This window comes from Martes martes, assembly GCF_963455335.1.
Source record: "Martes martes genome assembly, chromosome: 13".
Classification (NCBI taxonomy): domain Eukaryota; kingdom Metazoa; phylum Chordata; class Mammalia; order Carnivora; family Mustelidae; genus Martes; species Martes martes.
The window spans coordinates 62739250-62766308 of record NC_137901.1 but is presented as its reverse complement, the minus strand read 5'-3'; the positions used below and the strand labels follow the sequence as shown (position 1 = coordinate 62766308).

Below are 27059 nucleotides of genomic sequence, written 5' to 3'. Positions count from 1 at the left end.
CCAGGTTTAATCATTGCCTGTTTTTATTTGAAATTCTTGATGCAAAATTCTTTTCAAGGAACAAAAGAGATAAATTAGATTAACATGTCAAAAGAACTCACATTATAGAAAGTGATCCGAGACCAAATTAATGCTAATAAAAAAGGTAGGCCAGCAGAACCTTGGATAATTTAATACATTAAAACTGGGAGTGGGGGGTAGGGAAGGAGAAAGAGGACTTTATCTTTAGCACTTATTTATCCTAATATTCATATTTGTGCTTCATCATGAAGCTGTTTTACTGTAGAACAGATTCATTAAGGGGCTAATTATTTCCATATGAAATCAAATTACAAGATGAAATGTATTCAGATCAGGAATCTGCCTTCTGAAGAATGGTTCTTTGAGGGGGGAGAATATCAAGATGTAAAATAAAAATAGAAACACCCTTCCTCATACAATTGCAGCCAGAGTAATGGGATAACCACTATTTATAGAGCACATATCTATTTAAGCCACTTTTTTTCTAGGCCAAAGGCAATGCTCTAAGCTATCGACCTGGAAAAACAAAGAATAAGTGAAAAAAAGAGAAACAACACCTCAAGTTAGAGCAGTTCAATCCCCTCCACTGACTTCCATCAGGAATTAGGGAACTCTGCTTTGGCTAAGGCAGTGGGAGCAACCCCTCAAGGGCTGAAAGCAAGAAGGGGTGAGGAGTAGGCTGCCTGTTAGACCTCAGAGTGAGGTTTCTCCTTCCCCAAATCATCTACCGAGTCTGACTGTTCCACTTCCAGGTCACACGCAGTAATTCTTAGGTAACTCTAAACAAAACCTAAAGTGACAGAGCATCTTCTGCAACATTCTCATCCCCATCAGAGCCAGTAACTAAAAGCCATTATGTTGCAATTGATTATTTTATTTTCCAGTCAGCCAAGAGTCCCAACTTATGGCTTTCTTCCCTTTTTACGCAACGACTGTCCTTCTCCAGAGAAAGCGACGAATCTGCCTCCAGCTTCATCCTGAGTGTGAAGATAAAATACTATTTTCAGAAACTCCTTGGAGGCTTAGAATAAACACATTTTGTTGACTCATGTGTCAGCCACCCATGTCCCTTACTTCCCTGTTATTCATAATACTTTGAATAATGGCTTTGAAATAGAAATCATAATCTACTGAATTGAGAAACGAAACCAGAGAATTACAACTATGCCTTGACCACATCCTTTATTCTCAGGTTAAATGTACACCCTTCTACAGAAGCACCGCATTTTCAAAATGTAAAAAATGCAAAACACACCCCCAAAAGAAAAATCATCGATAACTCCACCACTCAAAAATATTTCCGGTCACGGGATGCCTGGGTGGCTCAGTTGGTTAAGCAGCTGCCTTCAGCTCGGGTCATGATCCCAGTGTCCTGGGATCGAGTCCCACATCGGGCTCCTTGCTTGGCAGGGAGCCTGCTTCTCCCTCTGCCTATGCTTGCTCACTCTCTCTCCCACTCTCTCTCTGACAGATAAATAAATAAAATTTAAAAAAAAATATTTCCGGTCACTTTACTATATATGCTTATGTAAATTATTCCCATACTTCCCCAGTCTCAAGTCGATGAATTTCTTCATCGCTCTAAAGGCTACAGAGAATTCCATCATCCGGGAGAGGCAGGCTTTCACCACTGGATATTACTTCCAGGTTGGGGTATTTTAAACTGCTGTGGTGAGCAGCTTCATGTGTTTGCACACAACTCTGATTTTTTTCTTGGAAGTGTTATTCTACCATAAAAGGCCTGCACAATTAAATTTTTTCTTTCTTTTTTTGGGGGTGGGGGGTGTTGCACGTATTTTTAAGGCTCTCAATAATACGGTCACTAACAGGCCCTCAGAAACATTCTATTAAGCTATTTTCCCACCAACAGCAACAGGGCCTGTTTTTTTGCAACTGAGAATAGCAGGTACCTTTAAGGAGCTTATACTGCTAGTCAGTGAGAGGCATTTTCTATGGAAGGAGAGGATTTTGTACTCCCTGATACACAGCCCTGGACCTGCCCTGTCTCTCCCCCACACAGGAGTGCATCGCTGGCAGGGCCTTGCACATGGCTTTATGTGGTGGCGACCATGTACATCTGAGTCATAGCTGAGCCATTCAGTCTTCCTTTCCTGGAGACCCTTCTTTTTGTCCCGCTGTCTCTGTGTCCGATTTCTCTCTTCTGCATACATTCCATCACAGCAGGCATCCTGTTGGTTGTGTCTGTTTGAAGGTGTAACTCTGTGGGGACAAAAGGCTGCCCTGCCTGACTGGCCGTCCTCTTGGTGCTGTGAACGGCTTCAGGGCTCCCTGTTTCCTGGATCTAGGTCTTTCTTATTTCTACTTTATTCCCTCATTTTAGTAGGGTACATCCTCCAAACGCTTCCTGAGAAAGGGTGCTTCAGGAATATCCTTTTGTGAGATCCTACATGGCTGAAAATTGCTTTTTCTCCTCTCATTTTCCCTGACAGGTTGACTGGTGTTACCATGCTAGGGCTGCCGTAACAGAATACCACAGACTGGGCGGCTGAGACAAGAGACATTTAGTTTTTCATAGTTCTGGAGAATGGAAGCCTAAGATCAAGGTGCTGACAGGGCTGGTTTCTTCTGAGGCCTCGCTCTTTGGCTTGCAGATGGCTGCCTTCTTGTGATGTTCTCGCATGGTCTTTCCTCTGCACATCCAACTTTCCTCTTTTTATAGGAAGAGTCAGACTGGGTTAGGGGCCACTCTACTGGCCTCATTTTAACTTAATTGCCTCTGTAAAGGCCTTATCTCCAAATACAGATCACATACTGAGGTGCTGGGGGTTAGAGCTTCAACAAAGGATTTGGGGGAACACAATCCAGCCTGTAAGAGCTGGGTACAGAATGTTTCGGAAAAGTTTCCTCTCAGAATTTTGGAGAAGCTACTCCATTATCTCCTAGCTTCCTGTATCCTGCACTAAAATGATCCTGTTCTTAATCAGTGGTATAACCTCTTTTCTCCTTCTGGAAGCTTTAGATCTTTGCCTGGATAGGGGGCTATTTTCATTCATGGGCTGGATACTCAGAAGTTCCTCCTGGCTGCAAACTCATGCCTTTGTATTGGGGGAAATTATTTTCCTGATGGTTCCTGACCCTTTGGTTTCTCCAATCTCTTTTCAGAACTCTTCAGAAAGTAAAAACTTTCTAGGGGCGCCTGGGTAGCTCAGTGGGTTAAAGCCTCTACCTTCAGCTCAGGTCATGATCCTAGGGTCCTGGGATCGAGCCCCGCATTGGGCTCTCTGCTCAGTGGGGAGCCTGCTTCCTCTTCTCTCTCTCTCTGCCTGCCTCTCTGCCTACTTGTGATCTCTGTCAGTCGAATAAATTAAAAAAAAAAATCTTTTTAAAAAAAAGTGCTAAAAAAAAAAGAAAGTAAAAACTTTCTGACTGCAGTCTCCACACTGGGGGAAGCTGGCTGGGACATTCCTCAGGGGTTGCCAGACTGTCCAGAGAAAGCTCCTCCAACTGCAATGAGCAACCCTGGCAGCCAGCGTGGGAGGCAAGCAAGGGAAGGACACCAAGGGCAACAACAATTCAGGATGCAAACTGTCACTCATTCTTTTAATTCTGTCCTGCTATCCACTGTGTTGATGGCCCCAATCTAGGGACCTGCCATAATGCCTCTTCCAGAAGATGAGCCTCCAGTCTTCTCCTGGGGTCAGGCAGGTACAGCCCCACTGTGGGGAGGGGTGCTGCAGTTCTAAGTTCTTTGTGACACACATTCCCATTCCGTCCTTAGCTCCCCATTTCCAGAGGTACCTTTCAGGCTCTACTATCTAAACCAATCGGCCTTTTGGCTTTCTCCACAGGCAGCTCAGGATGCAGCTTCCTATGGCCTGTGGTCTGTTACCTCTTGTCCTTCTGTTCTGGGGCTTTCAAAGTTTTGTAGCAGTTGCCTCCTCTTCTCATCAATGTCTTTATTACCTTATTACCTTGTGCCACAGCTTTAGTGGGGGTTCAGTATGGGGTAGAGCTAAGCGTGTGCCTTCAATCCCATCGTCAGCCATGCATTCCTTCTGGACTGGACTTATGGATTAAACAGCTCCAGCTATGCCTGCCAGCCTTGGCCTCCCTTCCCCTCATCCCCCACAGTCAGGTCACAAGTCAGTCTGCAGGAAGCCCCTGCTGAGGCCTCTAGGCCTGAGGTAGCAAGCCCCAGCCTGTAGCTGACAAAGGCCTGGAAAGGCACTCAAGGAGGAATCAGAGGCTGAGGTCTCATTGAGGACCACACTTGTTCCCCTGAGCCTGGACGTTCCCCAGTCACCCCCCAGATAGAGGGGAAGAGTTCAGTGGTCAAGAGGCTGGTGATGGCCCAGCAGGCAGGAGCTAGCCAGTGACTGGTCCTGTTTAGCCGCCCACCCCGAACAGACTCACAGAACATCTGCCCTCTAGCTTACCCTAGATGCCCAAGAGACTGAGACTTTGAGAAGAGGAACCAGGAGAGTGGTGGATCTAAAGTGCTGGTATTCTAGAAATACACAGCACAATGGCCATGGCTGCTGGGTGGTGTGGGGCATCTGCAGTAGGCTGTGCTGGGTTTTCTGAGCTGGTTTCCAACACTCAGAAGAAGTGCCCACAAGTTGGGAATGTACCCTTTGCCAACACCTGCCCCAATCTGCAGCCTTCCCTTCCTGTAACAGGGAACTTCTGGGCCAGGGGAGGCCATGTCTAGAGGGTGGTGGCACAGAGGTGGCCATGTAGTGGTCAGGAGCTTATCTCTGTGGCCTGGGTGCCCTCACCTCCACACACCTTCATGCTCAAATCTGTAAAAATGTGGACAGTCAGAGCAGCCGCCTCAAGGGATGGTGCTGGGGATTAAACAGTTAAGACAAAGCACCAGCATGGGGCCTGGCACTTGGGTCAGAACTCTGTGAGCTGGTATGACGCTGATCACCACTACCAAGTGTCACCAGAGCTATGGCCTGTGCACACCCCTAACACAGCCTTAACAGGACAATTGGGTACCAGGGAGAGGGGAGCCCCAGGCACGGGGTGGGGCGGGGGGGAGCGGATATGACAGAAATGGCCTCATTCAGAATGGGAAGAACTTTTCAGTCATCGCTAACAAACCAAACTTCTCATTACCAGTGAAATAAACTCACCTCTTCAACCTTTTTGACCAGTGGACGTGAATTTCTGATGAAAGTGATCTTACCCAGTTTAAATTCATAATTGGGAATTCCTCTGTGAAGGAGAGGAAGGAAAAAAATGGAAAAATGTTAGTTGTGGGAGAAAAGAATTGAAGTTCATTCCTGACCATCGAGAGAAAATCAAGCAGAAAGAGGCAAGTGTCATCCTGGCAACTCACTCTGGGCTATAGCACTGTACCCATTCTGGCCTTGGCCAGCCCTCCCTCTGGTGCTTCCCAGCCTCCTTTCTGAAGTAACCAGAAGGCAACTGGGGCAGAGGCCTGTGAACCCGATGCATGGCCTGCTGTGGAGGCTTGGGGGGCCCTTACCATCTCTGTTTTCTAGTCTCACAGACCCTGCAAGGGCTATATTCTCATTAAACTCTTTGTGCTCTCTTAAGAGACTGGGTAAAAACCCACACTTCCAGGGGAGCCTCGCTGGCTCAGTGGGTTGGGCATCTGCCTTTAGCTTAGGTCACGATCCCAAGGTCCTGGGATCGAGCCCCATGTTGTGCTTTCTGTTCAGCGGGGAGCCTGCTTCTTCTCCCTCTCCACCCAGCTTGTGTTCTCTCTCTCTCAAATAAACAAATAAAAATCTTAAAAAAAAACAAAACAAAACACACCAAAAAACCACACACCCACCATTCTCCTTCTGCTCTAATACACGAGGTAGACAGGTGACATATGTCATCCCCATCACCTCCATGACAGCCGCCAGAGCAGGAAACCTGCTCTGAGAGTCCCTGAGCCAAATGACAAAAAACACATTAACGCAGCTCTGGCCTCCTGTTCGAGGGAAGTTGACATAATGGGACTTGATCAATTATTGGAAGTCACAAAAAAGGAAAATAGAGAGATGACTAAACAGGAACCAGAAAGACCTGAAACAGCAGGGCAAGCTGATCAGGTACCACTCGGAGGTGGGCGGAGGCTGGACCACAGTGGGAGAGGCTTGGTGGATGAGGCAGGGCACCGATCTCCTCCCCACTGAACCCCAGCCGGGAAACACGGGCTCAGGTGGTGCTCTGGCCCACTGAGGAGAGCAGGCAGGGCCCAGTCATCCACACTGCCAGCCTCCTTGGTCCAGGCTTTGTCTCCGGAGCTTGAGTGAGGCAGCCCCGGCCCAGGAACCTGGCACAGAGCCTCCCTGGAGGATGACAAAAGACCCACCTTTTGATGTCTCCAGGCTTGACTGGGGAGGGGCTGGGTTCTACACCTTTCTTCTTCCCGTCCAGTCTATTCCCGGAGCCAGAGAAGGCCTAGATGAGGGAGCAGGAGAGTGCGAAAGAGCTGGTGAGCACACACACATCCTGTGGCCAGAGACTGCTGCCGGGATGTGTGGGGGAGGTGCTGCCCAGAACCCTTAGGGACTGAAGCCCTCACTCCCCAGTTGTTGGAGTACCGTAGGCCAAGAACTTTCCACCAGCCCCTCAGGGGATTGCTGAGATGAAAGGAGCCTACTGCTCAAACACAGCCACCCTACACGGGCAGCCAGTAGCTAAGGACAGGTTGAAGGTTCTGGCCCCAGCCTCTGTGGGACCACCCAGTTCGGGGCCTTTAGGGTGGGCTAAGGCCTCTGTTGCAGCTGCCACACACAGCTCAGCTCCGCTTTCCAGGCCTGACTCCTCTGCCGCCTCCCAATACCCTGGTGCCAGCGCCCTGGTTATCTCCACCTGCTTCCCAGGGAGCCTGGCTGGCCGCAGTGCCGGGAGGTCACGCTGCAACTTCCTTTCAAAGAGTCATGTTCTCAGAGATAAAGCAGAATGTGGTCCCCTCTGGTGAATATAAGAGAAGGGTGTATATGTGTCCTATTTTAACTTTTTGGTAGGTTAGAAATCTTCAAAAAGAAGAAAAACTGGGGCCTGCCTTATAGAATTGTTTGGAGGATTCCAGAACAAAGTGGATGTGAAGGACCATGTCACCGAGAAAGCACCAGATACGTGTGTGCACAGAAACCGCATCCCTGCGGAGGACCCCAGATGGCACGGCAGGAGCACAGAAAGTGAAACTGTGGCCTGGTACTCACACGGAAGCCCAGCTCTCCGGCATAGCCGCTGTGGTCAGCTTCGCCCTCCTGACGGGGACAGAAAAACGGGTGATGAGCCTCTCATTGCTACTGCTATCCCTGCACCCCCAACAGCTGGGACATGCTGTCCCCTAGGAGCAGGGCACGTGGCCGTGTCAGCATCAGCAGAGGCCAATCGCAACGTGTCTGTTGCCACAACACACACGGGACGCCCTCCCACAGAAGCCCCGTCACTGAAGAGGGCAAACAGTGCCAGGGCTGCGGAGGGACGCCGGACAAAAGACTTACAGTAGACTCCTCATGTTGGACTTGTCTTTCGGGCTCCTTATAGCCCAGTGGGGCATCGAAGTCCACCTGTGGTCCCAAAGGGAAGAGTACAATTTTGAGATATGGGGGCACTGAGGCTTCCTTAGCGTTTGTGTTTTCACTTGAGACAACCATAGGTTCACATGTGGTAGCAATGCGACAGAAAGCTGCCCCTGTATACTTTGCCCAGATCTCCCCCATGGTAATATTTTATAAAATCACAGAGGATCACCACCTGGATGGCAATAGTGGCACCGTCCTGCCCTCCCATTCAGATTTCCCACTTAAGTTCTCACAGTTTTATCACGAGTATAGGTCAGTGTCTCCATTGCCACAGTTGAGACACTGGATCGTTCCGACCTCAAAGGGACCTCTCGAGTTGTCCCATTTTAACCACATCTGCCTCTCTCCTGGCCTGCTCCTGACGCCTGGCAACCACCATGTCTTCCATTTCTAAAGTCCGGCTGATTTCAAGAACGTAGCTAACAAATGGAACCAGAGAGAATATAACATTTTGGGATTGTCCCCTCTTGGTCGGCAGTGTTCCCTGGAGACCCACCATGCTGCTGTGGGTACCAGTAGCTGCTTCCTACACAGGAGCTGAATAAGCTTCCTTGGCTTTCCAAAATATCCACGCTACGGCATATCTACAGTGCTGGTGAGTGTGGGCACCTCAGAACTGTCTACAGCTTTGCCACCTCGCTTGGCTGCAGGTGGGCCACCAGGTCCGCAGCCTCCTCCCAGTGTTCTGGTATCACCTCTGCCTCTGTCGCCCACACAGTCCCAAGGGCTGCATGACACCCTGGTGGGGCACTGACTGCCCATCTTCCCCCGGCCCAAGCATACTGCAGGCAGCAGAGGTACTCACGTTCATGTCACACTCAATGATGGACACAGCCTTGTCAGGCTTCGTCTCCATCACCCGCAGCTCATAGATCTGTGGGCAAAACACAAAAATCAGGTGCGTGGTTTCGTGGGCTGTCCCCACTCACGTTACTGCGGCTCCCTGCCTAACTCCTGCGGACATGCTGTTCACCTCATGACACCCTCCCCCAGCCGCCACCTCTTGTTGTGACGAGGGGGCCGGCTGCCTGCTTGGATGCCTTTCCATCACTCAACAGAGGCTGTTCCCTATAAGTGGTTCAAATCAGGCAGGGTAGTTATGCATCAAATTGCAGAAGACACAACCTTTATCCCAGGAAGCTCACGTCTAGGAATTTATTCTGAGTAAATAATTAGCTAAACAGCCCAAGAAAAAATTCTGAGACGGCTCTCTCCAATATGACTAATGATAGTGTGTGCTCAAAATACGTACCAATAAATCAGTTAAATGAGTGTTATTTGTTCATATATAAAGAAATTAATCACCAGTGGAATACTATGCAGCCAACAGGAAAATAAATTTAAAGACCAGTCACACTGCTGTGTGTCCGAGTCGATCTCAAGTATGTAACAAACATAAAAAAGCCCTGAAGGGCAAGAGCTGAAAGTGGCGGAATCTGCTTTTTCCCGCATTGTTTTTGGTTTTTTACCTAGGGTATGTCTTGCTTTTCTAAAGAACAATCTGGAGAGTCCCACCATTAAAAAAACCCTAAACATTAATGAAGTGAGAGGGCTTTGTGTCCCCAGTCTGTTTTCTAAAATTTCCTCATGGGGCCCCTGGGTGGCTCAGCCAGTTAAGCGTCTGCCTTTGGCTCAGGTCACGATCCTAGGGTCCAGTGACTGAGTCCCAGGTCGGGCTCCTTGCTCAGCGGGAAGACTACTTCTCCCTCTGCCCCTCCCCCACTGCTTGTGCATGCTCTCTCTCTCTCTGACAAGTGAAAACCTTTTTAAAAAATAAAGTGTCCTCATTATTTATTGAAGATAAGCAGCAAGGCATGCATGCCACTGTGTGGATATAACCCAGTTTCTCCACTCAATACCCAGGCTGACTCCTCCGGTTTGGCCATCCTTTCTACACCACCACCAACACTGCCAAGATATCCATCAACGCTGGGGCCACAAGTTCTCATTTTGTTACAGTCGTGCTTTCAAACTGAAGGTCACAGCTGATTAGTGAGCCATAAAGGCAAATGTGTCATAACTAGAGCTGGGAAAGAAAAATCTTGCAAGGAGCACAACAGAAATACTAGACTACATTGCATGCGGTAAAGAGAAATTCTTGTGACTTTTTTTAGATTTTTGTGTGGTCATGTTGCCTCTAAAACAGTCATTTTATTATTTATTTATTTATTTATTTATTTTTAAAGATTTTATTTATTTATCTGACAGACAGAGATCACAAGTAGGCAGAGAGACAGGCAGAGAGAGAGGAGGAAGCAGGCTCCCTGCCGAGCAGAGAGCCTGATGCGGGACTTGATCCCAGGACCCTGGGATCATGACCTGAGCTGAAGGCAGAGGCTTTAACCCACTGAGCCACCCAGGCACCCTAAAACAGTCATTCTAAACTGTTTTTTTTTTTTTAATTTTATTTATTTAACAGAGATCACAAGTCAGACAGAGATCACAAGTAGGCAGAGAGGCAGGCAGAGAGAGAGGAAGGGAAGCAGGCTCTCTTCTGAGCAGAGAGCCCGACATGGGGCTCCATCCCAGGACCCTGGGATCATGACCTGAGCTGAAGGCAGAGGCTTTAACCCACTGAGCCACCCAGGCGCCCCTTAAACTGTTTTTAAACATTCAACACGTACGGAGAGTTTCTAGTTATTTTTATTGATTGAATATTCTCTTGGAGTGCAAATAGAGAACACTTTCGTTCTTCTTTTCCAGTATTTGGGATGTCCTTGTTTCAGGCTCACATGTTAAATATTATTACTGCTTTATGTAGGATGTTCACCAAGATTTACTTCGTATTTGCTAGTTTATTTGTTCGCCGTCTTTTGGCACACTGGTCTTTCCTTCTAGGATACTGCTTACTCCTGAAGCTCATGCTTTTCAAGTTCTACAGGTAAATAAACTCTCTTGGATTTTGTTAATCTGGAAGTATTTTGATTTTGCTTTCATTCTTTCAAGATGAAGATGACTGGTGACAGTTCCTTTCCGTCCTCCTTTGGAGATATAGTCGATCCTTGAACAATGGGTTTGAAATGCACTGGTCCACTTACCTGGGGAGTTTTCACAGTCCAGTGCCTTAAACCCGTTTTTTCTCACTTGTGACACTTAGTAACATTTTCTTTCCTCTGGCTTACTCTACTGCAACAGCCCAGTTTATGACACACATACCCTACACTACATGTGTTATTTGGCTGTTCCTGTTTATGGTAAGGCTCCCGGTCTACAGTAGGCTATTAGTAGTGAAGTTTTGGGGAGTGTGAAGTTATGCACAGATTTTTCACTGTGCGGGGCTGGGCGGCCTAACCCCATATTCTGCAAGGGTCAAATGTTTTCTGTTATTTTAGGCTGTAATGGCTACCGTTCTTTTTAAGTACCTTCTCTCTGCCTACCTCTCCCTATCCTATTCGGTGTCTGCAACTCACCCTGTGGGATATACACTATACTCCCTGTAAATGTGGGGTGAAGGCCAGCTCTAAAGCAATTTCCCTTACTGCCTCTTCATAACAGCGACACTCCTCCGTCCTCTCCTGCTGGCATTTTCACTGAGTATGTGTGACTTTCTCAGGATCCCCAGCACTCGTTTCCCCTGTGCTCATGGCTTTGACTCTCTGTGTAGAGTTCTAAGGCCCTTCTGCAGATTTAGCTTTCATATCATGAATTCTCTATCAGCTGTTATTTAAGTCTTTGACTGTTTTTTCAAATCTGCCCAGTTATTTTTGGTAGTCTTTTGCTGATTGCTAAATTTTATGATCCCATTTACAAAAATTTTGAACATTTTATACATAATAACTTGATGTTTGCATCTGAAAATGCCAATACTGGGTTGCCTGGGTGGCTCAGTTGGTTAAGCGTCTGCCTTTGGCTCAGGTCATAATCTCAGGGTTCTGGGATCGAGCCCCATATCTGGCTCCCTGCTCAGTGGGTTCTCCCTTTCCCTCTGCCCTTTCGCCCCCTCCCAGTTCATGATCTCCCTCAGATAAATAAAATCTTCCAAAAAAAGCACAAAACCCACAAAAGACAACAAAAATCAAAAATGCCAATACTGATTTCGCTAAGGGTCTATGTCTGCGTTTCTTGTCTCTGCTTGGGCATCTGGTGGTTTTATTATGAATTCCTGTTGGCTTGCTCCATCGACAGTAATCCTGAGGGCTTAACTAAACGGGGGCTGCTTCTCCCAGAGAGTATCTGGGTTCCTTCTCCTGGGATGAGGACAACATCCACCTCTGGATCTGTTTAAGCCCCTTTAAAGGCCTTACTTTAATGTGAAAGCCTCCAGTTCAGATCGCTCACTGATGCACTGGCATGGTCATCTGCACACAGGACAACACTGAGAGAGATTCTTAAAAACCTCCTATGTTCTTAGCAAGAACAACAAGGCAGTCACAATCTACTTTATCCTAAAGTAAATTGGGTTTTATCAGAAAGGCCCTTTAGAGTATCCACCCTTCCCTACTTCCATTAAGTAGAGGTCCAAACATACATTTCATTTCTATGCCACTCACCTTCCCTCTTCGTGCAAAAATTTCAGTATTCTCCTTTATCATCAATTTGGGTTATATTTAGCATTACTACCTTCATATTAAGAATGTTTACATTAAAGTGGCCCATAATTAATTATGAAAGCTTCAAGTATTCAGTTAAGGTAGAGAGCACCTAAATTGTTACCCACTAGCTAAAGGGAACAAGATTATTTCTTAGTTTACGAGAAAACATCAAAGTGTGATTCAAAACCCACAAAACCGAAAAATAAGGATTCTCAGCAACAGATACCTCAAACAGAAGGAAACTGAGAACACTCTGGATCCCTACATTGACATGGAGGGAGCATGTGGCTGAACCACAGGAACCTGTTCTCGGTTGTGAGAGCCCGAGTCCCCGATGGGACGGGAGAATGTGTGAAGGGGCAGGGAGCTGGCCTTGGGGAAAGCCGAGCGGGGGCTGTGGTCACTCCGGAGCACCAGGAGGTCTGCTCTGGCAGCAACTCCATGAGGGTCACCATCCACTGTCACAGCGGGTGAGGGTGTCCACATGGCTGTGCTCCATGCCTGTGGCAAGATGGGGAAGGGGCAGGCTTACCAACTATGACAGCTCTCCTCCGCTTGTTGCCACAGATAATGGGGACGTGGATAGCGTCTTGAATTTTGTGTCGCTTATACAGGACACAAATGAGAAACGGGAGGATGAGAGACGGCATTTTACTTTACGGCGACATTGTCTAGATCTAGAGAGCTAGGAAGCACTGAATCGCAGACAAACACATACGGTATTCAGACCCAAAAGATTCATGTCCCAGGGGAGCTTCCAAGGGAAAACCAGGGCTGAAGAAAACAGGAGGAAGAGGACATGTGCTCCCATGAGAAAGAGAGGTGACCTCAGGCGACACTGTCTGTAGGCAGAGCCAGGCTCTGCTTTCCCTGGGCCCCACAGGACTTAGGGCACATTGTAGGGCCATCTCCTCAAATCACAAGGACGAGGACCCAGGCTGCTTTGTTTCTGTGTCCCCAGACCAGCAAAGGGATTAGCTCAGATTATGGGTACAGTGAAGAGCTTCCTAACAGAGACACAGTCAACACTGTTGGCACCATGGGACGCAGACACATGATTAATAACGTGAAGCTCAGGCACCTGAAAATGCAATCAATCAATTCTCGAAACAGAGCTGATGAATGAATTACTACAGGACTGTAAACATGAACCCATGGGGACTTAAACAAGCAAAGAGCAGGCAGCCATCATGATAAAAGCCAGGCATACTCCGCCTAAAAAGAAACCCCATTCAAACCCCAGAATGGACACTGTTGGTCCTCATTGGCTGTGACCTCTGCTGACCGGGACTCCAGGCCCTGCTGGCCGCATGGTGGAGACACTCACCTTCTCATTGTAGTTGATGGCAATCACGTCCCCCGTGGTCAGACAAGCGAAGTTTCTCAAGGCATTTTCTAATCTGCAGGCAAACACTGTCAAGGTAACATGGCAACACGGGTACCTCAAATCTGAAACAAGTTCCATGAGGGGTTTAGATAATCACCGTCATTAATTTCTACCACACAGAGAGTGGGATATGACTCAGCAATAATTATGGAAGGGTAAGCTCGTAGCACGGATGAATTTCGCAAACGCCACTGAGGGAAAGAACCTGCCACAAAGTGTTCCCTCAAGAAAGGCAGCTCTCTGAGGGCCAGGAGGCAGTGGGAAGTTCCCAGGGCTGGAGTCGGGTGAGGATGGGCAGGCAAGGGCACAGAGGACCTCTTGGAAAGATGGAAACGTTCCGGGTATACAAGTGTTCCCATTCGTCAACCCATCAAACTGTGCATTTTACTGTATGTAAACTATACCTGAACAAGTTGATCTTAAAAATCCCATGGGAGCACGGAAGAAAAAAAGACAGAGTGTATGATAAACAAGCCCCCTCAAAAATCAAAGATGTTCTCTTTGACACTTTCGCTGTTTCTATCTTTTGGGCGGTAACCCAACTTTAGGGGTATGTTTAAAGAGGAAAACTAAAAAAAATAAAAATTAGGAAGGAAAAAGTAACCTATAAACTTTCTAATAATAATTAATAATAATGTCTTAGAAACTGAATAATCCAAATGCCCAGGCGAGGGAGTAATGCCTATTCACACGGAAATTTTTACCACATCATCCTCATCAATTCGGAGGATTATTTTAAATAGAACGGTCACACATACACTGTGGCTCCAGAACCCAGCACTGGGACATGGCACAGCACGTGAGGCTCTGAGAGTCTCACGGAGGGTACAAGACCCAGCCTGACGAGAATCCCTACTCTTCCTCTCACCCTGTTTCTTACTCGGACAGCCTTCCAAGACGAGAACAGCTTTGTGTAAAGGGTATTCTGTGCATACTGTCTTTGTCCCCTTGCATAAAATGTCACGCTGTTGGGGTGCCCTGCCCTAACTCCCCCGGTGGCCCTGTGAGGTGAGAGGCACTGAGCTGTCAGAGCCAGCCCTCTGGGCCTCCGGGGGCGGAGCTGGCCTCTGCCTCACATCTCTGTGTGCCCTCAGCCTCTGGGCTGAGTCTGGCTTTTACTATGAGTGTCTCTATCCTGTCAGCCAGCCCGGGGAGCACCACACTGCCTCTCAGCTGACAAAGGGGACACTCTTTCTCTATGGGCTAAAAAGTTAACCACAAGGCTCTAGAAAGAGCCTCTGAAAACCGTGTGGTAAGTCTATACCACAACACACATGAAAATCCAGAGAAAAACTGTAAGGGGCTGCAGTCACGGAGGCAGACAGTTCTGGGCCCTGCCAGGCAGGTGAGTACATCCAAGGCAGAGCTCTGAGGTACCCGGGAAAGCAGATCTTGCCACAGGATGTCATCCTGCCTGTAAGTCTGGAAGCATTCAACAGTGAGTGCCAGTGAGCACAGCTCCCCAGACCCCCACCATGTCCAGGGCCCTGTCATAGGGGACCTGACAGGTTTGTCCATAGACACGGTCAGCAGAAGACAACCACAGTGCACCCACATCCAGGACGTGGCCAGCAGCAGGCTCGCTCCTGGTTTTGCGGTGGGGACAGGGATGTGCAACCGGGGGGAGGCGGTGGAAAGAGACTTTTTTTTTTAACTGTCTACCTATCTGTATTGTTAAATTGTGTTTTTTTCAAGCCTTTTAAAAACAGGCAGCGGAGTGACCGCTCTGTAACATGATATGAATAAGCCAAGGTGGGGCCTCCAAGCCAGAGGGCTAGACCATAGACGACTCACAGCATGCTCCTTGCCCACACCGGTTACTCCTTTCATTATCAACACACATGTCTGGCTTATGTTCAGAGACTATACCAAAAACCACTAAAACCTATAATCTTTTCTTTCTTCTTGCTGACAGAAAATGTACTCTGTCAATGCTCCCACTGGTTTGGAGTGCAAAGTGCTAACCCTGGGTAAAAGGTGAGGCTGAGAAGTGCTCATGGCTGAGCTGGGGCACCGGGGGCCCACCGGGGTAGGGCCTGGAGGGAGACCAGCCAGCCTCCTTCCACCAGAGCACACTGAGCTTTGTGCCAAGTACCCTAGTCCACCTGGAGGAAGGGCTCCATTTTGCCCTCAAAGAAGTGTCTGGAAGAGGCCCGCCCGTAGAGCTCCTGGCACGATTGTCCAGGGCCAGGCCGGGGTGGACATGCTGGCCAAATACCCTTCTACCTACCACAACTTCAATCACAAACAAATGTGTGGTCCTCAAAGCAGGCACACGGTCATCAAAGAGCTCGCTGTTTATAGACTGCTGGCACACCCCTCCTTTGTCCAGAAGAACCCTTCTTATCGCAAAAGGATACACTGCTTTGGGGTTGGTGATGTCCAGGAAGTCAGGGCTCTGAGGCTGGAATTTGGAGTACGTGGCCACTTGAAGGTTGACACTCTCCACCTGAACCAAGCCCCCTTCTTCCAACAGCAAATTCTGCATCATCTAAAGGAAGTAGAAGGCTACATGAGGCTCTTGGAAATGGCCAGCATCAGCGCCGTCTAACCACACATACGGCAGGCCCAAGTCCGACATTCAGGTGGCCTCATTCTTGGGTCGCTGGAAGAGGAGTCTGAGATGAGGACTTGAGGACAGGTAATTTAACCGTAATTTGACATTAGGAAAGAGGACAAAGTAAGCCAGGACACAAGTCAAGGACACGAAAGGAAGGCCTTGGGGTGCTACCAGGAGGCTGCCGCTGTCAGTGTGGGTGTCTCTGCCAGCCTCTGAAAAAAGATGGTCCTCTGGAAGGGTCACCTAGAAGGGACAGCTACCAGTGCTAGGTCTCTTACAAGCAAAGTATTTCCCCATGGAAGCTCACCACCCCTACCCCTTGAGCTATCCCACACCCAACTTACAAGGCCTTGGGGTAAACGGCTGCAATGGAGGCAGGACAGTGATGACATCCAGTGGGCTCACCTCACATGGAATGGCCCCCTAGCTAGGGCACAGGGTAGTGACGAGCCTTCAAAGGCGTCTGCTACAGGGGGTCATATAAAACTGACAAGACAGGGACGCCTGGGTGGCTCAGTTGGTTAAGCAGCTGCCTTCGGCTCGGGTCATGATCCCAGCGTCCTGGGATCGAGTCCCACATCGGGCTCCTTGCTTGGCAGGGAGCCTGCTTCTCCCTCTGCCTGCCACTCTGTCTGCTTGTGCTCACTCTCGCTCCTCTCTCTCTCTCTGACAAATAAATAAATAAATAAATCTTAAAAAAAAAAAAAAAAAAAAAAAAAACAACTGACAAGACAACACCACACCTCTATGTAATTGTCCTGTGTGGTGGATGCTGGCTGAGGAACAAGGTGGAGAGAGAACATAGGCCTGTGAGTACCTGGTGGGCAGGAAATCAAGACACCACAACCAGGCTGACACTTGGGGGGTCAATGCGGGTAGGCCAGAAATGAGAAACCCTGCATGTCTTGGAATGGTTTTTTTGCCTTTTTTATCTTAGAGTTGTTTTTTTTTTTTTCCCAAGATTTTTTTGAGAGAGAGAGAGAGAGAGAGAGAGAACACGTGTGCACATATGAGTTTGAGCAGGGGTAAGGGCAAGGGGAAAGGGAGAGAGAATCTCAAGCAGGCTGTGTGTGAGCACAGAGCCTGACGTGGGGCTCAATCCTACGACCCTGAGATCATGACCTGAGCTGAAACCAAGAGTTGACCTCCTAACCGACTAAGCCACCCAGGCGCCCCTTAGAGTTTCTTACAGAGAACTTCAAACACATAAAAGCAGAGAACAGGGAGGATGTCTCCCTTGCTCAGTCAGTAGGGCATGAGACTCTTTGATCCACACGTTGTAAGTTCGAGCCCCACAGTGGGTTGTAGATTTAAAAAAAAAAAAAATGCAGAACTGCATGAGCCAGCATCCACACCCCCACCCCTGGCTTCAACAGTGATCAGGTCAGTTGACCTTGGTTCCTCAGTCACTGCCCCCCTGGAGCTGGTCCCGGGCATCTTATCCCCTCAAGAACACTTAACCCAGATGGCACTGTCAAACAGCACTGCTGACCACAGAGGCTCCACAGAGGTAGTTAGGAGGTGACTCTAAAGGTCCAAGGACAAGATGCACATAAGAGGAAGGAAGGCCAGGGCCAAGGTGGGCAGAGGTCATGAGCAAAGCTGGAGAATGAGTAGGGCCCTGCAGATGAGCCTGCTGAGGTCTCCACACACTCTCGTTGGAAGGGTGCTCACCAGGCTGGAGAGGCAACGGACCTGGTAACTGGGACGTTCGGTGACCTTGGAGAGGGACATTTTCCTGGGAAGTGCTGTAAGGACTGGCAGTCAGTCTGTTGCAGCCCAAATCCCTTAGGGATTTTCTTGGGAAATCTGCCATTGAAGACAGAGGTTAACCCATGGCTGGAGGAAGGACACAGCCATTGGCAGCTCAAGGAGGAAAGGCAGGAGCCTGGGTCCCCTGCTTGTGGTTGAATCAGCAGGCTCAGACAGGACTTTGAGGCGGAAGTAGTTGACGGAAGACCCCAACGGCAGGGAGGAGGCTTGCTCCAGGGCTGGCCTGCTCCTTGTGTGCACAAGCCCCTGGAAGGCACTGGTCACCATGGGGCACAGGCAGTATGACAGGGACCTCGCAGTAGGCATCCATCCACACGCTCCCAGTGTCCTGGGCAGGATCTTGGTCTAGGCCAATAGATGAGGCCTCAGGTGCTAGAAGAAAGTCCAGCATCTGTTCCAGGCTGACTTGCCCTGAAGAAACCTGGGAGCTCCAGGTGGGACGGAGGCTACAAAGGGGAACCCCAGGCCAACCACCCACTCTGGCCAAGAGCTGGAAGACCAGCCCAGATAGAAGCAGGTCCACGTTATCTAAAGAAGCCTCCCAGAGGATACAATATTCCTCAACAAAAGGGATCCGACCAGTTTTCTGATCCAAAACAGTCTGAGAGCCTGGACAAGGGGCCACCCAAACCCTATATCTGTATGGTTTTCCCCGGGTTACTGTCTCCTCTTTTACCTCTTCGTAAGAGTCACATAGGGGCTCTGAGGATCGAGAATGACCCAGGGAAGTTGTCAGTGCCCAACAATTCAGCCACCTACAGCACTCTATCTGATGAGTAGGACAAGGCCTCATGCCCATGAGGGGCACCTGTAAACCCACAGGACAACAAGGCAAGGTTTTGAGCGGCAAGTGCTGGGAGAGCAAGTGAACAGGGAAGCAAGTTGAGTCTGGGCTTTGAGGCATGAATAAGAGCTTCCTGGGGGACTAAGGCTAGGAAAACAATATAGGAGAGGTAAGGCAGCAAGTGAGATGGGAGCGTAGGGTTTCTGGTAGGGAAGGGGCTGGCCGGGCCTAGCACTCAGGAAGAATCCAGGCTCAAGAGAAAGTCTGAAGGCAAAAAAGAGAGGCTTTGTTTCTATGGCAAGGAAGTGATACGCTCTGGAAGGACTCAGTTACAGACAAGCATGGAAGCACACGAGCATGTACATACCCACACGTGACAGAACTGGGGAGAAATTAGTAGAAGTGGGAGCAGATATATTAAAACGTAGAACTCGGTACTCAGACCACTTCAAAAATACTTCCACTCTATTATTTTTACAAAAGCCTTACCCAGGAAATGGCAGGTAAAGAGCATGGCTGCGGTTTCTGGGCTATCGGCTGATCAACTGTCAAAGAAAAGGCCACCCCCCACCCAGCACACAAAGCCTTGCTCTGCATCCCATCCTTGTAGTCCTGACACACGCTGGGGGCTGGCCTCCTATGGGGCCCCAATCCTGAGATAGACCCATAGATTCTCAGAGACCGGCACGGCCCCACTCACCCAGTGTGGGAGGTAGCAGATGCCCTCGTCGGCCACGAACTCCAGCACACCACAGTGTGTCATGCGGTCGGAGTTCTTGTTGGTCAGTTTGAACAGCATGGGGTAGGTAATGTTAAGTCGGCCTGAAAAGGAGAGAGAGGCTGAGGCACAGCTTCTTTGAGGGAGAAGTTCTATTCCCCAAAGGTGCTTCTCTGAAAATCAGCCTCCCTGGGTGCCCCTCATGGCTCCACAGGGCCTAGCTCCCCAGAGCAGGCAGACCCACAAGGCGCTCAGGCCCCTGGGTGCCTGCCCACACTCCTCCCATGCATGTCACCTGGCCCAGAGTTCAGGAACGTTTGGTCACCTGGGGACACAGTGCTGGCTTATGTTCGAGGCTTTCAGAAATCCCAATTTTAAAAAGTAATATGGTAACTCATGTGTTCGTAAATAATTTAATTGCCAACCACATGTTGGACAAAATCCCCACATGCAGAGGTTTCTAGTTAGAAAGGTGGGTAGGAAAGAAACACGTGCACCGAGATGCTGCAGTGCAGTGGGAAGGGTGGCCTGGGGGAGGCAGCACTCCTGCAGTCAGGCCTCCAGGTGAGTCCTGGGCAGGCCAGCTGGGGAGGGAAGGCCAGAGAGGAAGCAGCCTGAACAAACACATGGAAGGAAGGGGAGCCCAGCCAGTTTGTGAATGGCTGGCCATCAGGGGGAGACCGGGGCACAGGGACAGGGTGAGTGTCGTCAGGAGGAGAGGGAGGCTGGGCCAGACACTAGGCTGGGTGGGAGCATTCGTCAAGGTGGGCTCTCAGCAAGGTCACGACACAGTACGTCCCCTCACTCTAGTGATCCCGAGACCAGGCTGTACGGACAGCCAGAGGCAGGCAAACCCAGGAGGGCAAGAGGTGCAGGCAGTGAGAAGCAGGAGACCCAAAAGAGTCAGGGATCTGGGGATGGGTTTGGCACAGACTGATGCAGTGACAAGTTACAAGTGTTTGCTACATTCCAGGCTCTCGATTACTCTTTCCAGACCAGTGAGGTAAGAACGACCGTTACTCCTTTTATCTATGGGGAATTAACATGTCCAGTCAGCAAGAAGCCCAGGAGCGACAGCGCTGGGATTCAACCCCAGCTGCCGGCCCAGGTATGAGGCTTAACCACTGAAGCTCACTTTAGCCTGTCAGCTTAAGCAGATGTGGCCACAAAAACTCCATTCAGTGGCAGGAGGTATGGCAGACTCCACCTCGGATCTCCCTGAAAATTAGGGTGATGCAGGTCAACTAAGAAGCTTGGGCAAGAAGCCAGAGATGGGGGAGAAGAGCCTCCAGAAGTGGCAGCAGCGGGCGTGGGTGTTCTCGCCCCATCACCAAGGGTGACTTGGAGGCTGGAGTACAGTGGCCAAGGGCCCAGAGGCCAGGGCTTCTGTCCCCAGTGCAACTGTCAGCTGAGAGTCGTGAAGAACAGTGGTCAGTCAGGGTTGTGAAGCAGATCAGGCTCCAGCCAAGGAGCCGAGATTCTTGTGGTTGGAAGAAACCCCTGTGCTCCTCAGTCTGGTGGTTTTTACACCACATTTTCTGATTTAGAGAAGTGCGTTGGGGCTCCTGAGCCCTCTGCCCATCTCACCTCCTCCAAACTGAGCAGTGACCCTTTTATAAATGAAGACTCTCTGTAAGATTTCATTTGGACAAAATTTCTTCTATGACTTAAGAGATCCAAACGCTGATCTAAGCCCCCTGTCCCAATCCGAGTCTCTTCTCAGACACCTGTACCAAGGGTTACACCTGGCACTCAGTGCCTGGCTCAGCTCAAATGGAAAGGCAGGCTCTCTGGGGGGGCCTTGTTTCCATTTCTATGATGGGGCTATGAACCCCATGGGTCTGTTAACCCCCTGGCCGTGCAGAGGCCAGAATTACAGGTCTCTACCAGGTGTGGCCACTGCCGCTGCCAGCCCTGGTTTAGCCCTGCTGGCTAAAGGTGACCTTCTGCCTTGACTGGTGTCACATGGGCTTGGGCTATTTACACACCTCCCACTAGGCACCCTCTTGGGAGGAGGAACTCCTGCCATACAGAGGCTTTCACAGGTGGCTGCTGTGTGTCCCTGTTTAAAGATGAGAATACTGAAGTTCAGAGGCCAAGTCACTAGTCTACAGGCCAGGTACAAAGCCCAAGCTGGAATGGTACCAGACCCACACCCCTTCTCAATGGTGCTGCCCCCTCACCCACTATACCAGACACTGAGTGTGGACCTGCCCTCTGGTGGCCTCCACCGTCTCCTGCCTCAGAAAGAGAAATTCACACCAAAAACACCACTGAATCTCAAAAGGAACTGATTGCGCCCATGGCTGGGGGGCATGAGGTCTCCATGGATTGTTCTCACGGGATGAAGGGTTGAGGAAAGAGGAAGTATAGCTGCTCTCACACCCATGGGACTTTCTCACTCCTACTATGAGAGAAAGGACCCGATGAGAGTGGCAGCTTCTGGGGTAGCAGACAATAGCTCAGTTTTTTATGTGCTCTTCAATGCAGAGGGGCAGACAGGGCTAGGAATTCAGGCCTGAAGCTGGGGGAGAGATGAGAAGATGAGAAGTCTGCTGCACAGCACCCTCCTGGGAGCCCACTGCCTCCTTTAGGAAAAAACCTAGTGAACCCAGCCAATAGCATCAGGGTGATGCCTCAGCAAGGTGGAAAAAAAGCACTGGTGCTCGAACTTTCCTTTAGTCCTGATGGGATCTGAATAAGGTGTATATGTGTGTTGTGGGGGGAGTGGGGGGTGTCACAAGAGTAGAACCCCCTTCACAGGGGAGGAACCTAGAATGAGTACTTGCTGGCCCTTGGACAGCTGGCCACCGCCTTGCCAGGGCATCTGTAGGCCCAGCTCTCTGGTCCAGTGTGCACCCTCCACAGACAATTCCCAACCAGAAATGACGAAGGTCGCCTATGTCCGGACATACTGAAGAGCATGTGCCAAGTTTCTGATGTACACACTTAAAACGACCTCGGTTCCCCAGCCATGGAGAAAATACTTACTGAGTTGATCGAGAGCTGAGGGCGGCATAATTACTGTGGAAAGAATATTTTAAAAACATTAAGAAAATAAAAAGGCAGAAGAAAAGCTAAAATTTAGTTTCTGTCGTATCTTTAAAACATACTATATGATACTTGTGAGGTAGCCAGCATTTCATGATGGTCTTTCATGAGGAATTTTACTAGCTGTAACTCATGGTGGGGAACCCAACTGCTATTAGCCATAAATCTAATCATAATCAGGACTCTCCCTCCCACCTTAGGCCCCCCTTAGCAAGTCTAGGGCAAGTAAGAGTTTCGCTGTAACTAGCTTCTGGTTACACATGCAAAACAAGGGCTACTGAAGACTATAAGCACTGCAGGTTGAGGGCAGGAAAGGTTACTATTCAAAATAAAAACGAGCACATACTCTTCCCTCCTTTCTCCACATCTGACCTGTCATTAGGCCCTGCAAGCATGGACACGGAGAAGCAGCGGTACTGTGTGGAGAAGCGGTTCTGGAAGACCCGGGGAATCGGGTGGTCAAACATGTTGAAGGAGAACTACAAGGAAGGAAAGAGACGGAGTTAGAACAGAACAAAGGTACATTTCTTCACGTCGAAAGCCCAAACAAGTCAGGGCAGTTAATGTGGCGGAATGTTCTGAAAGAACAAGATGCACCAAAATCCTGATGGAGCACAGCAGTCTGCTGGAAGCACTTACTTCCCCGGAACATGGGAATCTCAGATCTGTTTCTACATATTCGGCCCTGCCCAGTCTCGTCCCTCCCGTCTCGATTCCACTGCTTTTAGAAGGTTCAATCTTACTAAAATATACAATTGGCCATGTCAAGCCTGTCATTAACCTTTCTCAGTCTCTCGCCCCTCACCCAAGGATCCAGGCCAGACCTCACATGTACCTCAGGGACTCGTTACTATGGTCCGTTACTATGGTCCACAATCTCCTACACCTGCCACACCTCCAACTGGAACACTTTCCCTCTTCATCAATTAAAAAAAAAAAAATCTATTTTTTTAAATTTGAGTGCCCACTATCTGCTAGGCTCTGATCTAATCACTAGCAGAACATCAATCTAGGCTGTTCGCTCATTGACAAAACAGGTACAACATCCACCCTAGAGGAGCTGGCATTTAAGACAAGGGAAACAAATAAGAGAAAATGCCTGCCCTGTCTGGTGCTGATCAATGCTCTGAGGGCAAGACGGGGTAAGGGACAGAGAGCTCCTGGGAATGCTATTTTTTTTTTTTAAGATTTTATTTATTTCTTTGAGAGAGTGAGGGAGAGAGCAGAGCACTAGCTGGAGGAATGAAAGAGGGAGAGGGAAGAGCAGACTTCCCGTGGAGCAGGGAGCCGAACATGGGACTCAGACCTGAAGGCAGATGCTTAACCAACTGAGGCACCCAGGTGCCTGGGACTGCTATTTTAAGTGGGTGGTCAGGAAGGGACTCTGCAGAGACTTGAATATCAGGAGGGAGCCAGGCAAAAACAAACAAACAAAAACAAAAACAGGGAACAATATTCCAGACAACAGGAAGAGCAGGCACGAGGTGTTTGCCCTCCTTCCCCTGGCTTCCATGACCATCCTTTCCTTGCTCCAGGAACCTTCCCTGCTTTGCCCAGGGTTTGGACTGGTGCCCCTCCGAGGTGCTCTCATGTTGTTATACTGTGGTACGCCCTCATGTTAATAACTCAAGACATGGTGCCACCAAAAAGGTACTATCCCAGGTCTTAACAAGCGGATTATGTTGAGGCTTAGAAAACGTGTTATACAGCAATCTGAAGTCTTCTCAAAGTATTGCAATTACCATGATGGCCCTCCTCCCAACCCCCACTAATGTAAAATTACACAACAGGCTACATATCCAAAAGAACTGAAAGCAGGCTCTTGAAAAGATATTTGTCTCATGTTCGAATGTTCATAGCAGCACTATTCCTAATAGCTAAGAGGTGGAAACAATCCAAGTGTCCATCAACAGACGAAAGGCTAAAAAAATGTGGTCTAGGGGCACCTGGGTGGCTCAGTGGGTTAAGCCTCTGCCTTCGGCTCAGGTCATGATCTTAGGGTCCTGGGATCAAGTCCCGCATCGGGATCTCTGCTCAGTGGGGAGCCTGCTTCCTCCTCTCTCTCTCTCTCTCTCTGCCTGCCTCTCTGCCTACTTGTGATCTCTCTCTGTCAAATAAATAAATAAATTCTTTAAAAAAAAATGTGGTCTACCCACACACAATGGAATATTATTCAGCCTTTAAAAGGGAGGAAAATCTTATCACATACTACAACATGGATGAAACTTGAGGACATTGCGCTCAGTGAAAAAAAACAGTCACAAAAAGACAAATATTATTTGATTTCACTTATATGAGGTCCCTAGAGCTGTCAAATTTATAGAGACAAAAAGTAAAATGTTGGTTGCCAGGGAACAGGTGAGGGGAAGTGGGTGAACTGTTGTTTAATGGGTACAGAGTTTCGGTTTTACAGGATGAAAAAATTCTGGACACCCAATACACAACAATGTGAATATACTTGACATTACAGAATCTATGATTAAAAATGGTTAAGATGGTAAATTTATGTGTTTTTTTACAAGTTTTAAAGAATATCTCATAATGAACTATTTCCCTTTTTTTTTTTAATTTTTACTTATTTATTTGAGAGAGAGAGAGAGAGAGAGATCACAAGTAGTCAGAGAGGCAGGCAGAGAGAGGGGGGAAGCAGGCTCCCTGCTGAGCAGAGAGCCCAATGTGGGGCTTGATCCCAGGACCCTGAGATCATGACCTGAGCTGAAGGCAGAGGCTTTAACTCACTGAGCCACCCAGGCGCCCCTGAACAACTATTTCTTTTTTTTTTTTTTTTTTTTTTATTTTTTTTTTTATTTTTTTTTTAAAGATTTTATTTATTTATTTGACAGATCACAAGTAGGCAGAGAGGCAGGCAGAGAGAGAGGAGAAAGCAGGCTCCCCGCGGAGCAGAGAGCCCGATGTGGGGCTCGATCCCAGGACCCTGGGATCATGACCTGAGCCGAAGGCAGAGGCTTCAACCCACTGAGCCACCCAGGCGCCCCTGAACAACTATTTCTTGACTGGATAACAAATACGCATTAAGTAGAGGGAAAGCCATCTACTGATTAGGTCTATTACTAGCAATTCCAAAATTAGCAAGATGAATCTGTGATCTTCCTGAAATACAAACACGGTATGTTCCTGCTTAAAATCTCAAATGGCTCTTCAATCCCTGGGAGCTTTAGCATAGTAGTTTTCAAGGGTTTATCTCTTCTTTTAAGCAGAACTCTGTTCCACAGTCTTGGCCAGAAGCGTAACAAATGTGAAGGTAGACCAGTGGGGGCTTCCCGTAGCCTTTCACTACACCACCCCATCTAAGCCATTTTTTCTCTTTGCTTTCATTCCTTCTTAAATTAGAAACCCCCCACAAAGTATTTAACACCCCTAACAACTTGCCTTCAATCCACCCATGAACCTGACCTTCTGCCCCTCCCTGCTGCTCCCAACCCCAAGTCTATTTTCCTTTAGGACCTTCCTTTACAATTCCAATGCCTAGCATATTGCCTAGACCTCTCACGTATTCAACGTGTTTAAGTGGATGAACTTGAGAATGGAAGCATGATTCAACAATAACATACTTCGGATAAAACCTAATAACCATTACTACTTTTTGCTAAAATAAACAAGTGACATTGAGGCAATGCCGTACAATGGCAACAGGACTAATCTTGCGGCCAGACACACTTGGCTTCAAATTTCCACTCCCACTTCCCTGATCTAAACTATTTTTTTTAAACCTTGGGTGTTTTCACAGTTAAAATGATGATAATCATCCTTACCTCCAAAGGCACTGTAGGGATTAAATGGGATGAAGAGTAATAAGGGATTGTGGGTGTTAAAAACTGTGTAAAAGAGCGCCAGCAAAAACTAGCTACTACTGTTACCTTTTCTGAATCGCTTAAATAGCCAAAGGCGTCATTACAACCGAGGCATGACCCAGAAGTACCGCTCTGGAGGAGAACTGGGGCAAGGGCTGAGTGTTCCCGCCCATGGGAATGGCCCCCAAGCATTCTCCCTGGGGGGTCCCCCGACTCGGCTCCTCACCCCCAGCAACTTTTCCATTAATTTGGTGTTATGGAAACCTGTTACATGCCTAGCACTTGTGAGACCCGTGGGTGGACCCAAACGTGGAAAATCCCGTTTCACCCTAAAAGAGTTTAAGTCCAACTGAGAGGAAATTCGAACTGTGTCCGGGACCAGCGAAGACGAGCCAAGGCCGTTCGTGGTCAAGGGTCCGGCTCTTCCCCGGCCGGGGTGACTCGGCATCTCCGCGGCCGTCCTGTCAGCCCTGCCGGACTCAGCCTCGGCCCCTGGCTCCAGCCGCCAGCCCCAGCTCCCAGCCCCCGCCAGGTCGCGCTCACCATGGTGGACACCCCTGCCTCGAAGATGCCGCTTCGCCCAGAGAACGTTACGATGAGAGCCCGCCGACCCTCTCTGCTAGCAGCAGCCGCTGCCGCCGCTTCCGCTCGGACGCCCTGGGAGGCTCACCGGAAGTGCCGGACCTGAGACCCGGGGGGAGATGAGGAGGACAGGGGTCGGGTGCAAATGAAAAGAAGCCGGGGAAGGCGCTAGGGTCTAAAAGTTCTCTGGAGTATGTACTAAAATACCAATTCCTAGTTTTTGTCCGCTCTAGGGTAATTTTTATCATTATTTTAAATTACATTTTTATAGTACTCCCCTCTAGACGAATTTAGTGAGGTCCGCTCTCCTTGTCGA

At 48.8% G+C, this 27059-nt stretch overlaps 1 protein-coding gene across 2 annotated transcripts; it reads right to left on the bottom strand.

Annotated features, from left to right (window-relative positions):
* UFD1 (ubiquitin recognition factor in ER associated degradation 1) lies at window positions 1-26835 on the bottom strand. Of its 2 annotated transcripts, none has more exons than XM_080821469.1 (12): window positions 26705-26835; window positions 22696-22828; window positions 22290-22322; window positions 19281-19402; window positions 15824-15954; window positions 13404-13476; window positions 8350-8418; window positions 7464-7529; window positions 7176-7223; window positions 6320-6408; window positions 5124-5205; window positions 1-998 (listed from the first exon to the last, which is right to left on the bottom strand). In XM_080821469.1, the coding sequence occupies exons 1-12, from the start codon at window positions 26705-26707 to the stop codon at window positions 924-926; spliced, it is 924 nt and encodes a 307-aa protein (XP_080677595.1). In that variant the 5' UTR covers window positions 26708-26835; the 3' UTR covers window positions 1-923. The 2 variants fall into 2 exon arrangements, with proteins under 2 accessions (XP_080677595.1, XP_080677596.1); XM_080821470.1 differs by having other exon boundaries at window positions 22722-22828; window positions 26705-26820.
* Window positions 26836-27059: the final 224 nt, after the last annotated feature.

Excerpts from the sequence above, each read along its gene's own strand:
- UFD1 (XM_080821469.1), bottom strand. Across the intron at positions 19,403-22,289 it reads CTCAGCTCTCGATCAACTCA|GCCGACTTAACATTACCTAC; the intron begins GTAAGTATTTTC and ends TCTCCTTTTCAG. Across the intron at positions 8,419-13,403 it reads CCATCAACTACAATGAGAAG|ATCTATGAGCTGCGGGTGAT; the intron begins GTGAGTGTCTCC and ends TTTTGCCCACAG.